We start from the raw sequence: 25,319 nt of genomic DNA on the forward strand, positions 1-25,319 counted from the left end.
TGTTTTTAGGGCAGTGAAAATACTCTATATGATATCATAATAATGGACACATGTCCAAACACATAGAATGTTCAACACCAAGAGCAAACTCTAATGTAAACTGTGGTCTCTAGGTGATGATGATGTGTCAACATAGGCTCATCAACCATTCTAGTGGCGGATATTGATAATGAGGGAGGCTATGCGTGTGTAGGGGCAGGAAGACTATGGGAATTCTCTGTGTCTTCCACTCAATTTTGCTGTGAACCTAAAACTGCTCTAAAAAAATTGTTTAGATTAAAAAAATATATATATATATATATTTCCAGATACCAACCAGAACTAATAAGCCAGAATCTCTGATGTGTAGCCAAGGAAATGCAAGTGATTCTGACGATCATCCAAGTGGGGAATCCCTAGAGTAGTCATGTGTAGTTGGAGATAAAGGCGTTCTGTTAAAAGCTAACCTGGACCAGGAGTAAAGGACTTTAGTGAGAGTTAGGATGGAAGAAAGAGAGAGTAATGTCACTTAAAAGAGATGAAAGAGTTACTACCCAGTGGCTTAATTTTCTCAATAAAGTAGGAAATAAGATCCTCTGCTAAGAATGAGACAGGTGGAAGTACAGTTCACGGTTTGGGAAACGTGGAGAAAGTTGGAGGAGTTGCCGTGGGGATGTGTTACAGGGATAGCTAGAGGTGAATTAAAAAGAGAGTCCATTATGCTGCAATATTTTTTACTGGAATCCCCAAGTGCAGTTTGTACCTGGTCTAGGGGTCATTCTTCTCAAGTCCCCAAAAGCTCGTATAAATGAAAATGCACTGACATTATCAATAAAGGTACATTTTTAATATTACTGACAACAAGATCAAGTATTGTGAATTCTAAGTATCAATTGACAACCATGTTTCTTCCGCCCAGTATAAAATTTAAAATTTGATCTCATGTAATGTCTAGGAGCAGATTGTCATAAATAACAGCAAATCTACCCATTGTGCTCTTTCTTGATCTGCAACTGGCATCTGAATATATGAATTCCCCTACGGTGAGAATAAGATTTCATAATTAAACTTATGCTGGTGTTGCTTTTCACGTATTTTTCTTTTTAGTGAGCGAACTATTTTATTCCTTTCATTTTTCCACATCAAATTCTCAGTGTTGTAATGGGTCTCCCACCGTTTCAGGCAGTTATTCGTTCTTGGGGGAAAATGCCCCTGTGGCATTATTGATTGCAGCCTTCATGGGAAGGACAATGATTTACTATGTTGCTTCCTGTGCAGCTGTGAATTTGCTGTGCAGTGACAGGGCCTTCAGTGGCCTCCTCAGTCTCAACTTGACAAGAGATCTAGAGAGTGAGCTAGTTCTATTGAAATGAAAGTGTCCTCACCCCAATTCGTAATCTGTCCCTCAAACTAAACCCAGGTCAGTGAGAGGTTAGTGAAAACATGGTTAAGAACATAGTTAATGATGACACTGAAATTGAGGCTGTCCCTGCTGTCTTCACAAGGCCCCTGACCCCAACTTGGCCTCTAAAAGCTTTGCACTGTCGTCCTCACTACCTCCTTACTTCCTAGGCTTTTCACAGCTGCCTGCTTCCTCACCCACAATCTCAATACTTCACACTCTCACATTCTATTTGTTTTCTTGGCTTGACTATCAGAATGGACATTTGACCTTAGGCAGCACTGTGGGTTTGGACTTAGCCATTGTCTATGTCAGTGTTCAGTTCTGAAAAGAGAAATTGGAAATCTATAGCAAACTGACTCTACTACATCATCGTGGATGCACCACATTAATCTTTATAATGATTATAATAGCTACCTGGTATTGAGAACTTAATCTATGTCAGATACCATGATGAGCAATTTGTATACACAGTACGATTTAAGATCAATATATTCCCTTCCATGGATTAGAAAAACTGAGGGGTCATGTTACTTTGCCAGTGCATACTCAGGAAATAATGAAATGAGGATTCCACCCAAGTTTATCTAACTCTAGTACTCATACCCTTAACTGCTATTTGCAGTTCCAAAAATCTCAGTCCTTTAATTATTTCTCCTCTTACACATTTCCTAAACCCTTATCTGTACCTCACTATCATTCTTGGACTTCTCTTTGATCACCAACCATTTATTACATCCAGGCTTTCCATCCACTTGCATACCTGCAAATCATTTTGTGGGTAGAATTCATATCATCCATTTATTTTGTGCCCACTAAAACACCTAGTACATTGGAGTTGTACCTTTTGACCCTTTGTAGCCTCAGTTTTCTATATGATCATATCCTGACTTATCTTAAGGGAAAGTGATAAGACTGGCATGGGGTAGGAGAAGATGATGGGAGAGAAACTGAATACTTGCCGTTGATTCTCAGGAGGATGCTAGGACTTAATTGGCTCTGCTGTCAATTATTAGATATGATCTCCTTGGAGACTGTTTGCCACACTTCCCATCTGCATGCCTATAGGCAGTCTTTGCCCAGAGATAAAAGAAAATGAAATCAAAATGTTAAAAAAAAAATTCAGAAACCTAAGAACTCTGTGCAGTGGTCTCAGGCTATGATTAGCGACATTAAACAGTAACATCCTCTCTCCCCTTTCTTCCGTACTCTGCCTGAGATGTGCACCCCGATACCAGCTTGTCTTGTTCATGCATCTTAGACCAATTCTTATACATGAAAGATTCTGGGGGATCTCCAGAGCTCCGTGGACCATCATTGTGACTCACTGAGAGGTAACTTGGTGCTTAATGTAACAAAGACTCTAGAAGCAATTCTTATATTTTAATTTTCTCTGATTCATGTTGAAGGTCATGCCTCACTGCAGGAATTGGATAAGAGCATAAGTCCTCTTTTTCTATTACAACTGCAGGAAAATCACTTCAAAGCACATTCACTACAGTGTCATAAAGTATAGCCGCTCCTAGAAAATAAGCCAACGTGGGTAATGATATCTACAAAGTGGATCTGTTTCTCACATTACCCTCGTTGCCATGGCAGTGTGCCCGTTTACTGTATATGGAATGCCATCACTTGCAGTGATCTATAGAGCTTGAGTTTTACCTCGGTGATCCTTTTATCACAGGGGTTTGTCCTTTTTACTCATCTAGAAACAAATAGAGCATAGTATCCAGTATTGCTTACCACCATTTACAAGGTAAAGACTCTTCACAATTTACCAATACTCTGAGCAATTTAGTTATTGAAAAATATAACTGGCTATCCAAATATGAGTGAATTGCACTTCCACAATTATTTGAGGCTTCTATAAATATGTCAGATCCCCACTTAGCTAGGTTGCTTTCACTTCTAATTCACCAAGATTTGGAACAGATGTGAAAGATTGATTACGTCAGGTTTGGGGTGAAGTAGAGAAATAGTAGGCTTTGTAAATGCCTCCATTTTGTACATACACATATATGGTGTTACAAGACCTATTTCTGAATAAAGAGATCAGCCACGCAGTCCCTCCGACAATTGTTATCAGGACTGAATGACACTCAGTTTTTATCAAGCCTCTTCTCTGAGCTGTTGAAGCCTCCCATAACATCATCAAGTAAGTAAACACTGCCGTGCATATCACTTTTGCCATTGTCATGGAAAATAGCAAAGCAGCTCTCAGGAGCTGTGGCAGTCACATCCCTTTCCTAACAGCAGCGTATCCGCGCCATTTCATTTTATCTCAACACAGAGACGCTTGGAAAGATGCACTATTCCCTTTATATTTATTGGTAAATTTTCTGTCTAATAACTGCTGAAAACTTTACTCCAATAAGCAGTTAGTCCTGCTGGTTGAAGAAAATAGATACATTATCTGAGGTAATAGATAAGTCTCATTAAGAAGATGGAATAGACTAATTCCCAGCATATCTCCCATGCATGGGGAAAACTAAATTGGGAAGCAGTGCAGTAACACATCAATTATCCTTTCTGCATGGAATTAGATGAGTCTCACTGCTACTTTATACCACATTATGTAATTTTTTATAAATAACCATTTACATCAGAGCACCTCAGTTTGCTGCCTCATAAAAAAAGACAACCAATATTTCTATTCCAAATAACACTTATTCCTGAAACTACTTACGGGATCCAGGTACTCTACTTAAAATTTATGTTCCTGCTTATTAACATATGCCCAAAGAGTGGGTGTTTAGTATTAGCCTAAAAACAAATGCTACGCATCTAATGATATTACACTTTTAATGAAGGTGGACTCCTACCAACTAAAGTAAAGCTAGCTATTAGCATTCAAAATACAAGTTTTGGAGGTTTTGTGTTAAATAATGATTTGTAATCAGTTTAAGTAGTTTATTAGGTTTGTCATATCAAGTAATCATATGTGAAGTACTTAAAAACAATTTTGTTTCTTAAGTAGTTTAAATGTCTTTCCCACACTCTTGTTTAGACAATTAACTTCTATTAGCAAATGTTTTTTATATGGCTATACCATTCCAAATACAGAGACTTCATATCACAGGAGTTAAATTAATGGAAATTTATAAATGGAGACTGTGCTTATTAAAGTAAATGATAAAGTAGAGGACTTACTTGTTTTAATTCATGTACTGTGTAATAAAAACAAGATAATGACAATAAAAATGCTTTGCAAATTGTAAAGTGATATTTTCAAAGAGAAAGATATATTTGTATGTATCCTAGTTTTTAAAAATGTCTTAAATATTGATAGAGAGAAGATGTATGAATTCTGCAGATTCTGAGTCTAGGATCAGTTCTACCCCAAACATGATTCAGAGGGAGGAAGAGGAAAGTCAATAGAGAAGTTCCAGAATTGGAAAAGTGCTGAATAGGGAAGTCGCTCCTAAGTGACAGCCACACTCTGAAACCGTAACACTTGCTGCTGTGCTGTATGTTTAATCCAAATGTCTTAGTCTGCTCGGGCTGCTGTAACAAAATTCCACAGACTGGGTGACTTAAACAGCGGAAATTTGTTTCTCTCCATTCTGAACGCTAGAAGTCCAACATCAGGGTGCTGGCAAGGTAGGTTTCATTATGAGGCCTCTTAGACAACATTTGCTCCAAAAAGTTGTCCCTAAACTGCCCATTGTTCCACCACAACCAAGGTTTGGTGACGCTTTTGCACAGGGCCTTCCATCACACTGCCCCTTTCAGAACACATAATCACACTGCAGTGGAATTACACAGTAGCATAGTTGCAGATAATCGTCAAAAAAACAGTTGTGGGGTTTTTCTTCCCATTTATAGAAACATTATACATGTTGAGATTCATGATGGAAAGAAGTTGGAAAGGAGAATTCACTTTTTAAAAAATGTCTAAAATGAAGAGACTGATTATTTTTCTATGGTTCTAGTCACTTTGAGAAAAGTTAGTTATGTTACTTAATGCTCTTTACTAAAAAATTTGAAACACTTTGCAGCAGAGTTGGAATAATGCTAAATATAATACAGTACACCCAAAAATTAGAATATAACTGTTTAAAATCCTTTAGACTTTCCATCTATGAAAATATGGGTAAAACATAGTAAAATTGTTTTCCTAAAGTTGTACTATTATCAATGATCTAACTCTTGGCTGAGAATTGTAATTAATTACACTGAATTTATCCACCAACTTTAATACAAATATGCCCTGAGTTTTTTTTTTTTTAAGTATATATCAATATTCAACCTCTAAGTTAGGAGATGTTACTTGTATCATAAAAGAATTCCCCAGTTATTAAAGCATCTACCACTGTAACAGCTCTTAGAATGATGAATTCCTTCCATATATTTAAATTGTCGTTCAACTTATAAAAAGTTCACTGTTTATGAAAATGGTCATGAGAATGTTTGTTCATTCAAAAGTGTTTCCTCCATCATCTTCTCTCTCCTGACACTGTGCCAAAGATACATATCACAGTCTTCATCCGCTTATACACAGCACACACTTCAAGATCCCACTTATTTTAAGGTTTAGTTGTCAGACTCAAAGATTTGAAAATATTCATAAAATGTGTATAACACACTAAGCAAAATAGGTTTGACTTTATGACCCTTTTGCATAAACGTCCGTTTGAGAGGTCTGCATGAGAAGACGTTGTATTGCCTGAAGAGGAACTGTAAGCAGAGATGGTCGCTGCCAGTTTCTCACTGCAGGATGAGAGAACGTTTCCCCTTTACCCTATAACCCAAATATCACATTGAGCTTAAGGATTAAGCTGACATTTTAAAAGATCGCCAAAAGTGTTCTCCTTCCAACTGCAATTATGCCCTCTGTCTCAGTGGGAGCCATTGCCGGGGTCTTTTCAGCTCTCCAGCATCTTTCTGGCGGGCTTTCATTATCCTGATTATCTATTCATTTGCTGCCCAGCACTCATTTTATGAAAGATCATGTCTGCCATTTCTATAATGAGTGCTTGACTTTTACTGCCAGCATAAACACATAAAATATATAATAATTAAAGTTCACTAGTCACCCAAGTCTTGAGATCCGTCATGTTGCTAATTTGATTTTTCAAGCAATTGCTTCTCTGTGAACAAGGGTGATTTTGCCCTCTTAGGCAGCTGCAAGACTTGTGGTGGAAGGAGATGGCTCTAACCTAGAGAGAGCAGTTTGAATGGGCACCATATATTTCAACTTTAAGGTTCATGTTCAACCAAATAACATCGCTATAAAGTATGATGACTCTTAGAGCCAACAAAAATTTAATCAATATTTGAACATAAAAATTATGTTAAAGATTAAATAATCGACAGTTTTCAAAATAGTTAAGTGTTATTTAATAAATATTGTAGTTTTTGTGGGCTATTGTTGAGGGAAAACTTTCACTGGGACAACTGGGGAGTCTGCACAGCATAGATGAAACTTCACAATGCTGTGACTTAGACTGAGGAATGGTGAGGTTTTGGAACAGCACTTCCTTATTTTGAACACACTGCCTTGTTTTGATAACATTGGCCAAGTCCCCTAAGTGCCCCATGATAATGAATTCATCTGACGTTTACTCTAATCACAAAAAGATTAATGAACTCATGCGATATTCGTGCGGATCTCTGGGGACATCAGGATGTGTTACACGAAGTGCAATGTTTGTAAATGGATACAATGCAATACGTGTCATCAAGGAGCGTGAGTATCAAATCCCCAGTTAATAAAGCAGCAGGAAATAAAAAGTCAGCTTCCACTTATACTGGGTTTTTTGAGGGATAATGAAGATCTTGATGATGTATTCAAAAAAAAGCACAGAAGCCAAAAGACCTGGGTTTTGGAGCTGGCTGGATCACTTATCAGCCTTGTGGCCTTGGAAAATTTTCTTCAACTCTTAGCCTCAATCTCCTCAGCTTTAAAATGAGAACTTAATAACATCAGTCTTTTTAAAGCCTTTTACAAGAATAAGGAGTGAGGAGGAGGTGGCAATCAATCAATCAATCATTCAATCAATCAATATAATTCCTCCCTCACAAGGTTTTTTTAAGAAGTAATTCAAGTTATATGCAATGTTTTTGATAAGTGCTTTATAAACTTTGTAGCATCATGCATGCATTTATTATCGTTATTTCTTTGGAAAATAGGTTGTCTGGATAAAGTTTACAGTTTATTTCCCATACACAGAAAAATGGATGCCTTCGGAAGACATTACTTATTACAGAAGGACACGGACAGTTTTCTTAATAAGAAAACCAGATCTGACCAATTAAGGATTTTATCAGATTATCTTTTTCAAATTTGAAAGCGAGATATCAGGTTTGAAGCAATACAGGAAACTTCTCTTTTACGCTGGCCTCTGATATTTGGCAGTCTTCAACAATAACTGAGTTTATAATTAAATCCAGCCCTGTCGATCCGGCCCTGTAGTGGGGAGCCGGGCAGGTCACTTCACCTCACTGGGCAGGAGTTAAATATGATCTCATCTCCCAGTCCCTTCCAGTACTAATAAGCTGTCATTCTCATTAATCGTCTATAATAATCTTTACCAACCCTGAAAAACTTCTAATTAGTTTACAGTACTTCTAGCCACACATAATTAAAAACCATTTCTGTATCTTTTGATTAAAAGAGACATCACTTTTTCTGCTTCAGTTAATTGTCTTACCCATTCTTAGTAAATCATAATCAGTTCCCTGGAATTTCTTTTAGTAGTACGATATCTGTTTAGATCCATTTGATTTCAAGATAAAGCTTCTATTGTCTAGACAATGATTCAGGAAACAGAGACCTCAGACAACAAATACTACCTGATCTCGAATAATTAAAGCAGTCACTCTCTTGGAACATAGGTGGTCCCAATCTCAACATAAATGTTCAGATATGTATTCCAGGATAATCAGAAAACCAAGGAAATTCAAAATCCACTTGAATGATTACACTGCCATTGTTAATATACAGTGTGTACATCAAATTCTTTCTGAACGTGATCAAACACAAAATTGACACATGATCACTGTACTCATTTAAAGGCACACACATATTAATAATAGGTGTTACTACATATTAATTATTATATATTAATACATTGTCGAAGCACAGGAATGAGTCAAAATCTCTGGTTTTAAAACAGACTCTGATGCTTTCTAATGATGTGACTTTGGCCAAGTCATTTAAGCCCTCTGAACTACAATATCTTTATCAGTGGGAACTTGTTGACTTTGCAGAGTTATTTGCTATGGCATTCTAAAACAGGTCAGCAGCTATAGCCGGCCAGCCCAATCAGGATCGGGCCTGTTTTTGTAACTCCAAAGGCAGAGTTGAGTAGCTGCAACAGAGACCATCTGGCCACAAAGTCTGAAATATTGACTATCTGGCCCTTAACACAAAACATTTGCTGACCTCTGGTCCAAAAGATGATGTTTGTGAACTTATTTGAAACACCATATTCACCTATATGATTTTAGGCAATCTTAGTGCATTGGATTTAAGCAACTGGTATTTGGCTCAACTAACTGGAAGAACTAATTTACAGTCCAATTTAAACAAAGGAAATAGCTTCTCATAGTCTCCCTTAGGCTATTTGGTATTACTGAGGTATTTGATGTGATCAATAAATATTTGTTGTATCTAATACTACTAACAGATCATTAAGAGGTTTAGCTTAAGGGAAAAATCGACTGATGCTTGATTCACAGGTACTTGATAGAATTTGTTTTTACAACTCTGATTTTCAAATAGTGGTATCAGATATGCCCATTGGAGCACCACTACACTTAATTGAATGCTAAATCTGAATCTTTGATAAGTGCTTTTGTTTCAGTCCAAGTTTACCTACATTTTCCAAGACCAGAATGAAAGAAATGATGAATGAATGAAAAACCTATTGACCTGACATTTTTCTGAAAATCTTCTGCATGCTATTAATAATTCTTTTTCAGTAACCATGGAGAGGAAAATTTTGTGAGAACCCAGCAAATGACTTTAATAATGTGGGTATTCTGGGCCAAAATAGATCCACTCAGTGTGTCAAAAAATACTTTTTTTCAGTTACTCCCAAATTTCTTTCTCGGTCATAAGTGACATTAAACATTAATAAGTAATGAGACTCTATCCTAAGCATCTTTTTAATTTTGGTTACATAAAACTCATAAGTATGTAACAGATAAATGTTTTTGAGATCTTACAATAATGTACTTTCATCCTCACCAATCCCTAGCTCCAAGTTGCCTCAATACTTCCAAATTGAAGAATGCCTGGAGGTCTCAGATCATAGAGTTTCTATCATTATGTAACTAAAATTCCCTTTCACTGTCACAGGCCAAGAAGTCTGAAGGCCTGGGGTGTAGGAAGCATATCCAGGAGAGAAAAAGAAAGCTGCACCTCTCTGGCCAGAGGATTCCAGCAGAGGGCAGGGGATGGGAGATGGGCAAGTGGAGGGGTGTTAGGTGGACTGAAATGCACACCAAGAATAGAGGACCTGATGCTTCCTTCCCATTAGGGTCTTTGAGGGGAGTTCCAAATCTGAACCTTTGATAAGCGATTTCATTTCAGTCCAAGTTTACCTACATTTTCCAAGACCAGAATGAAAGAAATGATGAATGAATGAAAAACCTGGGCACAGCAGGCTCTGTACCAACAGAGAAGACCTCGAATGGTTGAGAAGCCAGAGCTGCATGGTCAGGAAATAGCAAAGGTTCAATCTGCATTCCCAGGCCTCTCTTGCTCCCATGTGTCGTGAGTGCTGAGTTAGAGCACATGGACCATCCTTGGGACTCTGCGCAGTAAGTGACAGGGTGACACCATTGTTGTGTCTGAAGGGCTACAGAATAGTGAGGGGCTGATGAAGAAAATGGCAGAAGCTGAGAAAGGTGTACAGTACCCCAGAGGCTGGGTCAGCAGGGAGGAACCCACAAGCCCTAAAGGAGCTGAGAAGGACGTTAGCCAGCATTAGCCGACTTAAAGCCTCTGCCAACTTTAGCAGCAGTCACCAATTAATGTCTAAGGACTGGCCCCAGGCCCTTCGCACCTCAAAGGAGAGCTGCCAGAGCAAATCCAAGGACCAGCAAGAGGCCAGCAGCTCCCTCCCCCAAACACCAACATAAGGGCTATAATGTCATCCTCCATAAATCCTGATGCCATCTTGGAAAAGAGCAAGGGAAATGGGGAGGAATCGGAAAGATTGAGTAATTCTCTCTAGTAGATTGAGCTAAAACTAGAGACATGTTAAATTATTAGATCAGATTAAATTTTAACTCATATTGAGCTAATTTTAGTTTGGTTCCCACTGCTCTGCAGGCCCAGTCCTCTTGAGGAAGACCAATTAAGTTATAGAGAAAAGCTGCATTTTCTTTGCACACCCAAATTGTAGTATGAATAAATTTGCAATCACGCTACAATTATATTGTTTGGTTTAGAGAAAATATATTGATGAAAATTTTACTAGAGTCTAACAAATCTCTGAAACTAAAAGAGATGGCTCTCCTCTAGTCACACATGAGGGGCTGTGTAGGTCACAGAGGGAAAGGTGTGGGCAGGCGGACCTGAGTTCTAGCCCCGACTCAGCTCTTTAGTCTCTGTTAGTCATTGAAAAATTCATTGAATCTCCACAACAGTGCTTCCCGACACATGTGTCTCAGAGGATGTACTAGAATATTGCTGAAGTACTGATCCCTCCAGCCCTCCAGACAGCCAAGGCAGGGCCTGCGGTGAGCCCTTGGCCTCTCACCTCCGGCGGCAAAGAGCCTCTGATTACCCCAGTGTGATATATAAGTTATTTTTCGTGTGTTGATGTCATGATTTGGGGAAATTATTGTTCTATATGATTCAGTGTCCTCATCCATAGAATGGGTGGAGGGGGAAGTGGAGAGAATAGATGGCGTCTTCAGTCTTTTCTGTTCTAGTAGTTGATGCTTCTGTGATCGGCATGAGAAATTCCAATTGCAACAGAGTCACAGGGCTCCTACCACATGGCTTGAAAAAAGAATTTCTGCACTAGTTTTTAAAAAATCTCTGGGTACCCTAAATTCTGTCCCTGCAGAAACAACTAAAAACTCAGGTGTCCTTTTTCTCAGATAACCAGTATCTTTTTTCACAGCTCAGCAGGAATTTACCTAAGGATAAGAAAATTAGCAAAATTAGAAAGGACCCTGCAGACGGCTCTAGGATTCAAAGGCAAAATCAAAGTTACCTACTTGGGATTAGAAATTTGCATCCATCTTTCAGCAACCTGTTCTGTTATAAATAAATTAATTTGAAAATCAATTTCTAGAGTAGTGATTAAGGATGGTAAGTGATCAATAATTTGTACAATGTTATCACACAAATGAGGTTATCTTCAAAGTAAGTAAAAAGCTTTTCGAGATGAACACCTCAAACCTGTTGAATATTTTTATTTGAATATGAAAGAAGGATCTTTTGCTTCCCTACTCCTTTCCCCTGAAATTTGCTCGTTTATATCAATAAAGAATTGAATGCATGTGGGATTGATCTATTAGCCATTTTCAAGCTGCAGCTAAGTTTTATGGACTTCTAAGATGTTTCTGTTCAATGAGATTACAAATGTTTTCATACTTTTGGACAAAAGGAGGAAATGCAATGTTCTTGTCAGTGAATCAGTCATTCCCCAATTCATCTGGGAATAAAACTCTCCATTAAGAAGTCTAGTACCAGTACAGGTCCAAAGAAAGGATGGTTGTCACACATGCTGACAATAAGAATTCCAGCTTTTGAGTTGTGGTAGCTACTACGTGCCAAACAAGGAGCAGGATGCTTTGTTTCTGGTGTCATTCATTCCCACTGTAGTAACTCTCAAAAGTGAGTGTCACTATCATCACTCTGGGGTAAAAATGGCAGGAATTTTTCTGACTACACTCCTCGAAGTGGTTCTACTCATCCGATTGTTCATTACGGTCTAATATCCAACTTTGTTTCTAACAGTTTAAGCAGGTTTACAGCGCCAAGTTTATGCTTTGTGCCTTTCAAACCCTCAGGTTAACTACAGCTGCAGGAACACTCTGCTCTCTGAACAAAGACTGCCATCTTGTGGAAATTGCACATATACCAAAGCATTCCATGGAATTAAAAATTTTCTTTGCACTTATTAAGAATTTTGCTACTAGATTCTTGCATTGTTACACACGCACGCACACACATCAGTGATGCTTATAATTTAAAGTCAAATCTTTCTTTTACATGTGATTTAAGTCTCATTTAAAGGTGCAGTGGTTTTGAACTTTTGAAAAAAAAAAATCTCATTTATTGAAGGACCCATCCCATTAGTCTTTCAGGTAGTACATTAGATTTTGCCAAACTTTATCTAATCCTTAAATAGGTTTTTGTTATAAAATAAAATGAGGGTGTAGTGAGACCTTTCTGATGGAATTTCCAGGAGCATTAGATTTTGTAGCAAGAATTTGTAGCAGAACTCTGGGCTTAGAGAACACTTTCATTTCTTTCCAACACTTCTATTCCTTGCCAGCCTGTATTCCTGGAGTCTGTTGTGGGCTAGTCAGAGCTTGACTGAGGGAGCCTCTGGCCCAGCTGCTCTCTATAACCCCAAAGAGAGAGTCTCCCTGCGATACCTCATGAGATCAAGCATTTGAAGAGATCTTTGTGGTGTGAGGATATTTGAAGGCACATAGTGAAGCCTCTTCCCTTTTTCCCCTCAGTAACTCCTACCACCCAACTTGCTGAACCTAAAAATTCTAGAATTAAATAAATTCCTTGGACTTAAGGCCCTTTACTCCTTTCAGAATCAAAATGAGTGACATAGAGTATGTATACTTCAATGATTATTTCTAAAACCAAATTATTTTCCAGGTGTAGAAATAATAAGGACACATTGGGAGTGAAACTAGATCCCACAGAGGAGAAAGAATAGGCAATAATCAGTTCCTGAATGAATATTTGAATGAAATATTGAAAGAATAAATTAACATGAATTGAGGGCATTAAAAAGAAATGATTTCGGTGTTGCCCAGGCCATTGTGGCTGAATGTGCAGTTGTGGCTTAACAGAAATTTTGTACCCAAGGAAAGGCCTGGCATGAAATCGCTCTTTAAATATTTATTGAAAGGATAGATGAATAGGAGGAAATAGAATATTTTTTATTTTTTATTGGGGTAACATTGGTTTATAACATTGTATAAATTTCAGGCATACATCATTATACTTCTATTATGCATGGATTACACCATGTTCTCATGTTCACCACCCAAATACTGATTACAATCCAACATCACACACATGTGCCTAATTATCTCTTTTGCCCTCCTCACTCCCCTCTTCCCCTCTGGTAACCACCAATCCAATCTCTGTCTCTACGTGTTTGTTTGTTGTTGTTTTTATCTACTACTTAATGAGTGAGATCATATGGTGTTTGACCTCCCTCTGACTTATTTCACTTAGGATGATACCCTCAATGTCCATCCATGTTGTCACAAATGGCTGGATTTCATCGTTTCTTACGGCTGAGTAGTATTCCATTGTGTATATATACCATATCTTCTTCATCCATTCGTCCCTTGATGGGCACTTAGGTTGCTTCCAAGTCTTGGCTATTATGAATAATGCTTCAATGAACACAGGGGTGCATGTATCTTTATGCATTGGTGTTTTCATGTTCTTTGGATAAATACCCAGCAGTGGAATAGCTGGATCATATGGTAGTTCTATCCTGAATTTTTTGAGGAATCTCCATACTGTTTTCCATAGTGGCTGCACAGTTTGCACTCCCACCAGCAGTGTATGAGAGTTCCCTTCTCTCCACATCCTCTCCAACATATGTTGTTTCTTGTCTTGTTAATTATAGCCATTCTGACGAGCGTGAGGGGATATCTCATTGTAGTTTTGATTTGCATTTCCCTGATAGTTAATGATTTTGAACATCTTTTCATGTGTCTGTTGGCCATCTGTATATCTTCTTTGGAGAAATGTCTATTCAGGTCTTTTGCCCATTTTTTAATTGGGTTAGTAGTTTTTTTGTTGTTGAGATGTATCAGTTCTTTATATATTTTGGAGATTAACCTCTTATCATATGTATGGTTTGCAAATATCTTCTCCCAATTGTTAGGTTGTCTTTTCGTTTTGTTGATGGTTTCCTTTGCTGTGCAGAAGCTTTTTAGTTTGATGTAGTCTCATTTGTTTCTTTTTTCTATTGTTTCTCTTGCCCAGTCAGACATGGTGCTTGAAAATATGTTGCCAAAACCAATGTCGAAGAGTGTGCTGCTTATATTTTCTTCCAGATGTTTCATGGTTTCAGGTCTTAACATTCAAGTCTTTAATCCATTTTGAGTTAATTTCTCTGTATGGTGTAAAATAATGGTCTATTTTCATTTTTTTGCATGTGGCTGTCCAGTTTTCCCAACACAATTTGTTGAAGAGACTTTCCTTTCTCCATTGTATATTCTTAACTCCTTTGTCGAAGATTAGCTGTCCGTAGATGTGTGGTTTTATTTCTGGGCTTTCAATTCTGTTCCATTGATCTGTGTGTCTGTTTTTGTGCCAGTACCATGCTGTTTTTGTTACTATAGCTTTGTAGTATATTTTGAAATCAGGGAGTGTGATACCTCCAGCTTTGTTCTTTTTTCTCAGGATTCCTTTGGCTATTCGGGGTCTTTTGTTGTTCCATATAAATTTTAGGATTCTTTGCTCTATTTCTGTGAAAAATGTTGTTGGAACTTTGATAGGGATTGCATTGAATCTATAGATTGCTTTAGGAAGTATGGACATCTTAACTATGTTAATTCTTCCTATCCAAGAGCATGGAATATCTATCCATTTCTTTGTGTCGTCTTCAATTTCTTTCAGCAATGTTTTATAGTTTTCGGTGTACAGATCTTTCACCTCTTTGGTTAAGTTTATTCCTAGGTATTTTATTTTTTTTTGTTGCCATTGTAAATGGGATTGTATTCTTAATTTCTCTTTCTGCTACTTCGTTGTTAGTGTATAGAAATGCAATTGATTTTTGTATGTTGATTTTGTATCCTCCTGGAACTTTACCATATTCATTTATTACTTCTAAAAGTTTTTTGGTGGATTCTTTAGGGTTTTCTATATATAAAATCATGTCATCTGCAAATAGTGACAGTTTCACTTCTTCCTTTCAAATTTGTATCCCTTTTATGTCTTTTTCTTGCCTGATTGCTCTGGCTAGGATTTCCAATACTATGTTAAAATAGGAGTGGTGAGAATGGGCATCCTTGTCTGGTTCCTGTTCTTAGAGGGATAGCTTTCAGTTTTTCACCAAGGAAGATGATATTAGCTGTGGGTTTGTCATATATGGCCTTTATTATGTTGAGGTGCTTTCCTTCTATACCCATTTTATTCAGCGTTTTTATCATAAATGGATGCTGTATCTTGTCAAATGCTTTCTCTGCATCTATTGAGATGATCATGTGATTTTCATTCTTCATTTTATTAACGTGGTGTATCACATTGATTGATTTGCGAATGTTGAACCATCCCTGCATCCCTAGAATAAATCCTACCTGATCATGGTGTATAATGTTTTTAATGTATTATTGTATGCGATTTGCTAGTATTTTGTTGAGGATTTTTGCATTCATGTTCATCAGTGATATTGGCCTGTAATTTTCTTTTTTTGTGTTGTCCTTGTCTGGTTTTGGTATCAGGGTAACGTCAGCTTCGTAGAATGAGTTAGGGAGCTTCCCCCCGCCACCCCCTCAACTTTTTGGAAGAGTTTGAGAAGGATAGGTATTAAGTCTTCTTTGAATGTTTGGTAGAATTCATCAGGGAAGCCGTATGGTCCTGGACTTTTATTTTGGGGGAGGTTTTTGAATACTATCTCAATCTCCTTACTGGTGATTGGTCTATTCAAATTCTCTATTTCTTCTTGATTCCATTTTGGAAGGTTGTATCATTCTAAGAATTTATCCATTTCTTCCAGATTGTCCAATTTGTTGGCATATAGCTTTTCATAGTATTCTCTTATAATCCTCTGTATTTCTGAGGTGTTTGTTGTAATTTATCCTCTTTCATTTCTGATTTTACTTATTTGAGCCTTCTCTGTTTTTTTCTTGGTGAGTCTAGCTAAAGGTTTGTCAATTTTGTTTATCTTTTTGAAGAACCAACTCTTGGTTTTATTAATTTTTTCTAATGTTTTTTTAGTCTCTATTTCATTTATATCTGCTCTGATTTTTATTATTTCCCTCCTTCTACTGATTTTGGGCTTTGTTTATTCTTCTTTTTCCAGTTCCTTTAGGTACATTGTTAGATTGTTTATTTGAGATTTTTCTTGTTTGTTGAGATAGGCATGTATTGCTATAAACTTCCCTCTTAGAACTGCTTTTGCTGTATCCCACAAATTCTGACATGTCGTGTTTTCATTTTCATTTGTCTCCAGGTATTTTTTTAATTTCTCCTTTGATTTCTTCACAGACCCAATCATTGTTCAGTATCATTTTGTTTAATCTCCACATATTTGTGGCTTTTCTGATTTTCTTCTTATAGTTGATTTCTAGTTTCATACCATTGTGGTCAGAAAAGATGCTTGGTATTATTTCAATCTTCTTAAATTTACAGAGAGCTTGTTTTGTGGCCTAACATGTGATCAATCCTGGAGAATGTTCCATGTGCATTTGAAAAGAATGTGTATTCTTTGGTTTTTGGATGGAATGTTCTGTATATATCTACTAGTCCATCTGCTCCAGTGTGTCATTTAAGGCCAATGTTTCCTTATTGATCTTCTGTTTGGATGATCTATCCGTTGGTGTAAGTGGAGGGTTATAGTCCCCTACTGTTATTGTGTTACTGTCTATTTCTCCTTTTATATCTGTTAATAATTGCTTTATATATTCAGGTGCTTCTATGTTGGGTGCACAGATATTTAGAAGTGTTATATCCTCTTGTTGGATTGTTCCCTTGATCATTATGTAGTGCCCTCCTTTGTCTCTTGTTACAGTTTTTGTTTTAAAGTCTATTTTGTCTGATATGAGTATTGCTACCCCAGCTTTCTTTTTATTGCCATTTGCATGGAGTATCTTTTTCCATCCCTTCACTTTATGTTTGTGAGTGTCTTTAGGTCTGAAGTATGTCTCTTGTATGCAGCATATATATGGGTCTTGTTTTTTTGTCCAATCAGCCACCCTATGCCTTTTAATTGGAGCATATAGTCCATTGATGTTTAAAGTAGCTATTGATAAGTATATACTTACTGCCATTTTTTAACTTTTTTTTTTCTCAGTGTTTTAGTAGTACTTCTCTGTTCCTTCCTTCTTCGCTTACTCTCTTCCCTTGTAGTTTGATGGCTTTATTTAGTATTATGTTTGGGTTCCTTTTTCTTAGTTTTTTGTGTATTTATTATAGGTTTCTGGTTTGTGATTACCATGTGGTTTATATATAGTAACCTATGTATATAGCAATCTATATTAAGTTGATGGTCTCTTTAGTTTGACCTATATCTGAAAGCGGTACTCTTTAACTCCCCTCCTCTCACATTTTATGTTTTTGATATCATATCTAACCTATTTTTTGTGCATTTGTATCCATTACCCTCTTATCATGGAAATTGCTCATTTTTCCTATTTGTGGTCTTCTCTTTTCCCCTCAAATAAATCCCTGTAGCATTTCTTGTAGTACTGGTTTCTTGGTGACAAACTCCTTTAATTTTTGCTTGTCTGGGAAGATTTTTATCTCTCCTTCCATTTTGAATGATAACTTTGCTGAGTAGAGTATTCTTGGCTGTAGGTTTTTTCCTTTTAGCACCTTAAATATATCATGCCTTTCTCTTCTAGACTATAAGGTTTCTGCTGAGAAGTCAGCTGATAGCCTTATGAGGTTTCCGTTGTATGTAACTTGTCTTTTTCTTGTGGCTTTTAGGATTCTCTCTTTATCTTTAGTTCTGGACATTTTGATTATGATGTGTCTTGGTGTGGGCCTCTTTGGGTTTATCTTGTTTGGTGCTCTTTGTGCTTCCTGTACCTGGATGTCTGTTTCCTTCCTTAGGTTAGTGATGTTTTCAGCTATTATTTCTTCAAGTAGATTCTCTGCCCCTTTGTCTCACTCATCTCCTTCTGGGACACCTATAACACAGATACTAGTGCACTTGATGTTGTCCCAGAGCTCCCTTAGACTGTCTTCACTCTTTTTAATTTTTTCTTTTATCTGTTCAGCTTGGGCGATTTCTTCTAGTCTTTCGTCCAGCTCACAGATCCATCCATTCTTCTGTATCCTGTACTCTGCTTTTGAGTCCCTCTAGTGAATTTTTCATTTCCAGTATTGTATTCTTCATTTCTGATTGGTTCTTTTTTATATCTTCCATTTCTTTGTTGACATTCTCACTGAGTTCATCCATTCTTCTCCCAAGATCAGTGAGCATCCTTAACACTCTCTGTTTGAACTCTCTGTCAGGTAGGTTGCCCATCTCTGTTTCATTTAGTTCCTTTTCTGGGGTTTTGTCCTGTTCCCTTACTTGGAATGTATTCCTTTGCCTCCTCATTGTGCCTCTTTCCCTGTGCTTGTGTCTGTGTATTAGGTAGGTCAGCTAAGTCTCCTGCTCTTGGAGAGGTGACCTTATATAAGTGATGCCTCATGAGGCCCAGCAGCGTGCTTCCCTCGGTTCCAAATGTTCCAGGAGTGACCCCTATGTCGGCTACGTGTGTCCTTCTGTTTTGGTGGGGTTGCTCTTCCTGTAGGTGCCCAGGGAGGCTGAGCTGTCCCCCTGGCCAGCTGCTGTAATGCTCAGCTGCTTGTAGTTGTTGTGGGCCCTTAAGTCTCTTTATCAGGTGTATGGAGCCCCAGCACACTTGGCTGCAAGGTCCAATAGCACATTCCTGTTGCAGTATTTCTGTTAAGTGAGTAGGCCCCCAGCGTGGCAGGTTGTGAGGCTCAGGGGCTTCCAATTGCTATAAGCCTCCAGGCTTTAGGTCTCTTGTCAGCTCTCTGAGGATTGCAGCTGGGTGGGGCTGGCCTCAGGCATGGGAGCACCCACTTGTTTCAGGCTTTGGAAGGTGGGGGCAATCCCCTATGTGGCTCTTAGAGAAGCACAAGTCTTCTGTAGCTGACAAGCCCCACTGCCCACAGCTCCACACACACAGTCAACACAGTCCTGCCCCATGTGTGTGCCCCGACCTCCTGAAGTGGACCCAGTCTCTCCAAGGTGGGATCCCCACACACTCCACCACCGCCCCACCCTCTCCACCTGCTTCTTAAGCATGCCCTGCCCCACAGAGGTGGACCTACTCCCCAGGCTGCAGAGAATCGAGGCAGTTCACTTAGCAGGCCCACCAGTTGCCCAAGGGCTTGTTGTTGGGTGATGCCAGTCCCTAGGGTGGGCTGCCTGCCCTGGCTGAGCTGGATTAAATCAGTGCCCTAGTGAGTGGGACACTAGGCTTGGGTAACAGGCCAGGGGAAGAATTCCAATGGCATCTGCCAGCGTCTGTGTCAGCACACACACCAGGTCACAACAATGGCCGCTGCCAATGTCCCAGTCCTTGGAGAGGTCTCACCTCTCACCAAGATGCACTCAGAGCCCATCAAGTGAGTCTCTTTTCACCAAAGGACTGTGCACCTTTCTTTCTGGTGATTTTACATTGCTCTGAAATGGGTGAATTTGTGTGTGGGCCCTTTAAGAGCTGGCTTTAATTTCTATGTGAACCAGCTTTTCTGGGGGTACTCCCCAATGTTGTTAGTAGCAAGCAAAGTCAGATATTACGCCACTCATCTTGGTTGTGCAGGGTCCAAAAGTTACCTATAGTGGGAGCGCTCCCTGGCTCAGGGACCCCGCTTCTCTAGGGAGGGCTGAGTACCTTTGGGTTTATCCCAGGTGGCCGTGAAGCTGGCAGCTTGTGAAGGTGGTGTTTTTTTCTCTCCAGAAGGGAATTTCTGCCTCTTCCACCTCAATTAGGATTGTTGTTTGTTGCAGGGAGGGGTTCATCTTATCCAGTTTTCAGTTCTCTCTCAGGGGTAATTTTTCCAAGAGTAGTTGTAAATTGGCTGTGTCCGTGGGAGGAGAGTCTGCCTACACCACTATCGTGACTTCTTTCTCTCTTGGAGGAAATAAAATAAATTAGAAAATAGAATCAGTGATAAGAAAAAAGTAGAATCTGAGGGCAAGGTCCCTTTACCACAAACTGTGTTGATCATATTCAGTCAATAAATATGCGCTTGTTGTGTTAGGCGGTGTGGAAGATGATGAGGACATGTTCTAGAGAGGGGAACAGGCATTAATCAAGTAACTGTAAATGATTATTAACGATAAGTGCTGTGAAGGAAAACACTTCCACTTCCACAGACACTGACCAATATAGCAGTGGGGGTGAGAGGGCAGGGAAATTGGGAGCCCATTCTGTGCCCAGATAGATTCTCATTAAGCAAATGCTGCTGTAGATTCCTTTTATTTCTACATATACTTAGAAACTCCAATTTAAGAAGAATTATTTTTTTTAAAGATAACTAAATTCTCCTTCAAGATATTCAGTGGTGCCCTGGCTACCTAGTGTCTCTGGATAAGCAAATCCCTAAAGGGTTTCCCAGCGTCATCTGAATGGTATTCGTAGACAGGCCAAGCTAGCAGCTCTGAGGCTGTGGTTACAGGTGCCTGTAACACCTAACACAGGGCTACAAACTCCCAAAGTAGGTGCTCCTTTGGATCAAGGAACTAGTTCTCAAGTGTATTCCTCACAACTCTAGCGACTTGGGTTATTAATATATGTTATGGGTGAGGAAAAGGGGAATGAAAGTCAGATAAACTTGGGAAATGCTGAATTAGACAAAATCATACAAGTTTTCTTTTCTTCAGGTCTTCTTAAAGCCTTTTCTTTTTGGTGAGGAAGATCAGCCCTGAGCTAACATCCAATGCCAATCCTCCCATTTTTGCTGAGGAAGATTGGCCCTGGGCTAACATCCATGCCCATCTTCCTCTACTTTATATGGGACGCCACCACAAGATGGCTCGACAAGCGGTGTGTTGGTGCGCGCCCAGGATCCAAACCTGCGAACCCCGGGCCACCGAAGCAGAGCGCGTTCACTTAACTGCTGTGCCACCAGGCCGAACCCTTAGAGCCTTTAATAGGCTGACTTCTTTGTAAATTTTCAAGAGGGTATTTCTCAGAGTTAATGACCACTGGACCCTTTTCTTGCAGAAGCCCTCTAGGTACTAGTGTCCCATGGAACAAACTTTTGGAAATTTGTGAAATGCAAATGACTTTGTCTGGGATAGAGGCTGGAATAAGGGTGAAATGTAGTCCATTAATATTCATAATCATTTTAATAAATTCAATTAATCAAATTAACTGCCGTTTTTGAGCAACACTCTGAAGCAACAGAATTTTAGACAAATCTATTTCACAAGAAAGGAGAAGTCCAGGTTGTGAGGGAGGCTCGCGGAGTGTCAGCAGGGGTCGCTGGGCTGAGGCTGTGGGAATATCCAAAGGTAGCTGATAGGGATTAAGACCAACTCTCCATCACAGGCCCTGGGGCTGGTCTTACTCTTGTCTAACTCAGGGTCAATGTTGCTTCCTTCCCCAACATTATCATTTAGCTCATTCTTATAGACACATGGATGACATGAAACAGGTGGAAAGGTGATGCACCACCGAAAGTGAGTAATTTATGTCCTTCCAGATAGGATTTGTTCTTCTCTAAAGTTTTAAGCAGTCTGTCCCCAAATTATCCAAGAGCCAGAGCAAGAGTACAAATATGAGTCCACATATCCTAAGTCTATGTAAAAACTATAAATCAAGCTAAATACTGTTAGATAAAATATGTTCTGTCCTCTTATCTTGACAAATATACCTCCATGATCCCAGGCGGCCAAGTCTGAGTTTCTAACTTGTGACTAGCTAGGAGTTCTGCCTGACCTGGTTGCACAGGCCATCAGCCTTTGGCCCCTCTCCTCCACATCTGGCTCTGTCCTGCACACTGAAGAGTCTCCCACACAAAGGCGAGTGCACCTGCGCTTGCTCATCTAGCCCTGTCCACACTCCCCAAACACCACCCTGTAGACCTATGTGCATCCATAGCAGGCTGTGAGATCTGCTCTCAGGAGGAAGTACGTGGGAACAGGCCTTCACGGGTCCTGGACAAGCGCTCTGAGCTGTTTGTGCAGGAAATCCTAGGGACCCCTGAGGATGGCATGCACTCTGGACAGGCTCGTGGCCTCGGCCCTGACCATTCTCACCCTGTGAGCAGGAGCACAGCTGGAGGAGGGCCAGAGCTAGGCAAGTCTCAGGTGGAGCCTAAAGAGTATTTGGAATTGAGAATAGAACCTCTATGAAAATCACGCTTTAAAAAGCTGCAGTCTTTGGAGCTACCCCCAGACTCGGGGGGCGGGGGGGGCGGGGAAGAAGAAGAAAAAGAAGAAGAAGGGTATTTCTTATTTGAATTTAACTACTTTTGAAAGCCTCTGGTCAACTTTTCTTCTTGTTCTCCAAGGTAAGATTATTTCCCCTTTGGCAGTAAAATGGAAACTAGATCAGTTGTGTGAAAAACCAAAAATGATGTATTTTATCAACTTCAAAATTGTCCCAAGGCTTTCTCCCATACTGTGTTAAATAATAGAAGTCTTTTTAATTGAATTTCTTTGTGTGTAGCATATGCTGGGTGACATTATGCCAGCATCTTGCTCTAAGCAGCAAAACGTTCTTCATAAAAGCATTAAGATCCAGAGTGTCATTCTGCATGTGGGGAAGGAACACAGAACCGCAGCAGCTTGAAACCACATAAAAACAGTGCCTCTGAAATGTAATTGTAAAAACACATTGCAACAAACCAGGGGGACAATATTTTAGATTTAGAATGCAAGCAAAAAAAAGAAGAGGAAGGAAGGGAGGGAGGAAAGCCCTGTGGCACACCTCCATCTATGGGATCAAAGCAATAATGTTTTGAGTGTCCTAGCGTTCCATCAGCAGTCTAATCTATATATTCATTTCCCCTTGACAGCCACCATCCTTCAGAGGTGGGATTATAAATGGATGTGTGGTGGACTGAAGCAATAACTAGTCTGCAATAACACACGATTGTGTTCTTTACCCCAAGGATCCTGGAGCTTCAGCAGAATGGTGACATGGACATCCTGAGGCACAAATGGTGGCCGAAGAACGGCCAGTGTGACCTGTACTCCTCAGTGGACACAAAGCAGAAAGGAGGTGCCCTGGACATAAAGAGCTTTGCAGGGGTCTTTTGTATCCTGGCTGCTGGAATTGTCCTCTCCTGCTTTATAGCCATGCTGGAGACGTGGTGGAACAAGAGGAAAGGCTCCCGGGTCCCATCAAAAGAGGTACTTGATTGAGAGCGTCAGCACTAAATTGAGCCAACAAGCAAGCTGTATTTCCAGGGAGGATAATCATAAGCAAGGAGATAATGAGTTGGGGGTGGTTCTTGTTTCTTCTTTCCCTGAAGAGTGAAAATAAATTTGTGAAATGTAAAAATTGGTAAGGATGACACCAAGTTCCATTTTAGGACATCCCAGATAAACGAACAGGAGACTTCAGTGTTTGAAAGACTGACAATTTCATGTGCCATATGAGCTTTGAAATTCTCCCAAATCTCAGGATAGACTTTAATTCAGTGAATTTTTAAAGGCTATGATTCCCTTGACCAGTTCACAAAGATGCTTATCATTTCATTTCAATTAGTTGCTTAACTTATAGGTAAATTACTTGTGTCTCTAAGATTCAGCCTAAGAAATCCAATACTACATAAAATAATCAGAATTTTCTCTTCACCACCAGTGGCTGCTTCCCTCTATCTGTACGTAGACCTGTAGAAGAGACGATATGTTTTTAGCTCTTTGATGGCTTTAAGCTTAACAAATCCACACCATGGAGTCATCTAGAATTCAATTTTTCTCCTTGAGTCAGCTTAACTCCAGGGCCCTATTAAAGTTTTCCCAGAGATCTGAAAGAATAATTGCAGAGTTACACATAATATCTCTGTTAAAGTGGCATGTGCCTTGTTTTCATCAAAAATCATGGGGTTTATAAATTATCAGAGAAAATCTGAAGTTAAAAGAAACTACTTGAGTCATTTATCTTATTTCCACTGGACAGAAAGGATGAAAATTTTTTAAATAATGAAATCATATTCACCAAAGTTTCACAATGAAATGAAAAACAACCTGAATTTGCTGAATGATTTGATTTGCTGGACAGTTTCAAAGAAGGATTGTTTTAAACTTTCTGTAACTAGACCTCAGCTAACTGATGCCTAGAGCGAATCCTGAGAGGATCTGCTTTAATGCACAAATAAAAATGACTTCTCATTTGCATAAGAATTTTTGCATGTTAATGTATTCTTCCAAACAGGTTGTTTTCTAAAGTTGTCTGAGGATTCCTTATACGCAAAATTGATCAGTACCATTTATAAGGAAAAACTTGGCTTAGTGAAGATAAATCTTAGCTTCCTACCTGTCTGAATAATAATACATTCTAAATTAGTGGAGTATGAACTAAAAATTAATCAGGTTTTATTGTAGTGTTTTCTTTGTGGAATAAGCTTCTGTTATCTCTATTGACATTGATTCAATGCAAAAGACCATATTAATGCAACATTATAGCCGAGACTTCATATTCTCAAAAATCTGGAAATTGAGGACTCCCCAAGCTCCTTATATTTTGAATTACTATATATGATATTAAATTTTTGCATTATTGTATCTGTTGATGGATGACTACCGTATAGTTGCTGTGGGAACCATAAAATTATATCTCTTACCCCTCTAAAGTCTCAGTGATAATATTGCATTAATGGATATTTTTTATTAGATTTTGAAGTGAGAAAGGAGAAGGAAAAACAGTGATGCGCATCAAAATATTTTTCACTAAGGAGCACTATAATAGCACAATGAAAAAAATACATACTCCATTCTAACTTATGACAGCTAATCCAGATCTTACGAACAAATATTTTCTCTTCTTATGATTAATAGGTATTTTTAAATCCTCATGAATTTAATTTTTTGAACTTGGCTATAAATAAGACTGATAAAAAGGA

The 25,319-nt window shown here is 38.9% G+C and overlaps 1 protein-coding gene across 4 annotated transcripts in view; it reads left to right on the forward strand.

Annotated features, from left to right (window-relative positions):
- GRID2 (glutamate ionotropic receptor delta type subunit 2) overlaps positions 1–25,319 on the forward strand; it is a 1,475,972-nt gene that overhangs the window by 1,415,228 nt on the left and 35,425 nt on the right. For all 4 annotated transcript variants that reach the window (XM_087434598.1, XM_087434599.1, XM_004430960.3 and 1 more), the window contains one exon: positions 23,364–23,604. In XM_087434598.1, the coding sequence (XP_087290724.1) occupies positions 23,364–23,604 (241 nt within the window). The remainder of the gene's footprint in view (positions 1–23,363; positions 23,605–25,319) is intronic.

The sequence above is a fragment of the Ceratotherium simum genome, chromosome 8, assembly GCF_057802395.1.
Source record: "Ceratotherium simum simum isolate JZ-2026a chromosome 8, ASM5780239v1, whole genome shotgun sequence".
In the NCBI taxonomy this organism is placed as follows: Eukaryota; Metazoa; Chordata; class Mammalia; order Perissodactyla; family Rhinocerotidae; genus Ceratotherium; species Ceratotherium simum.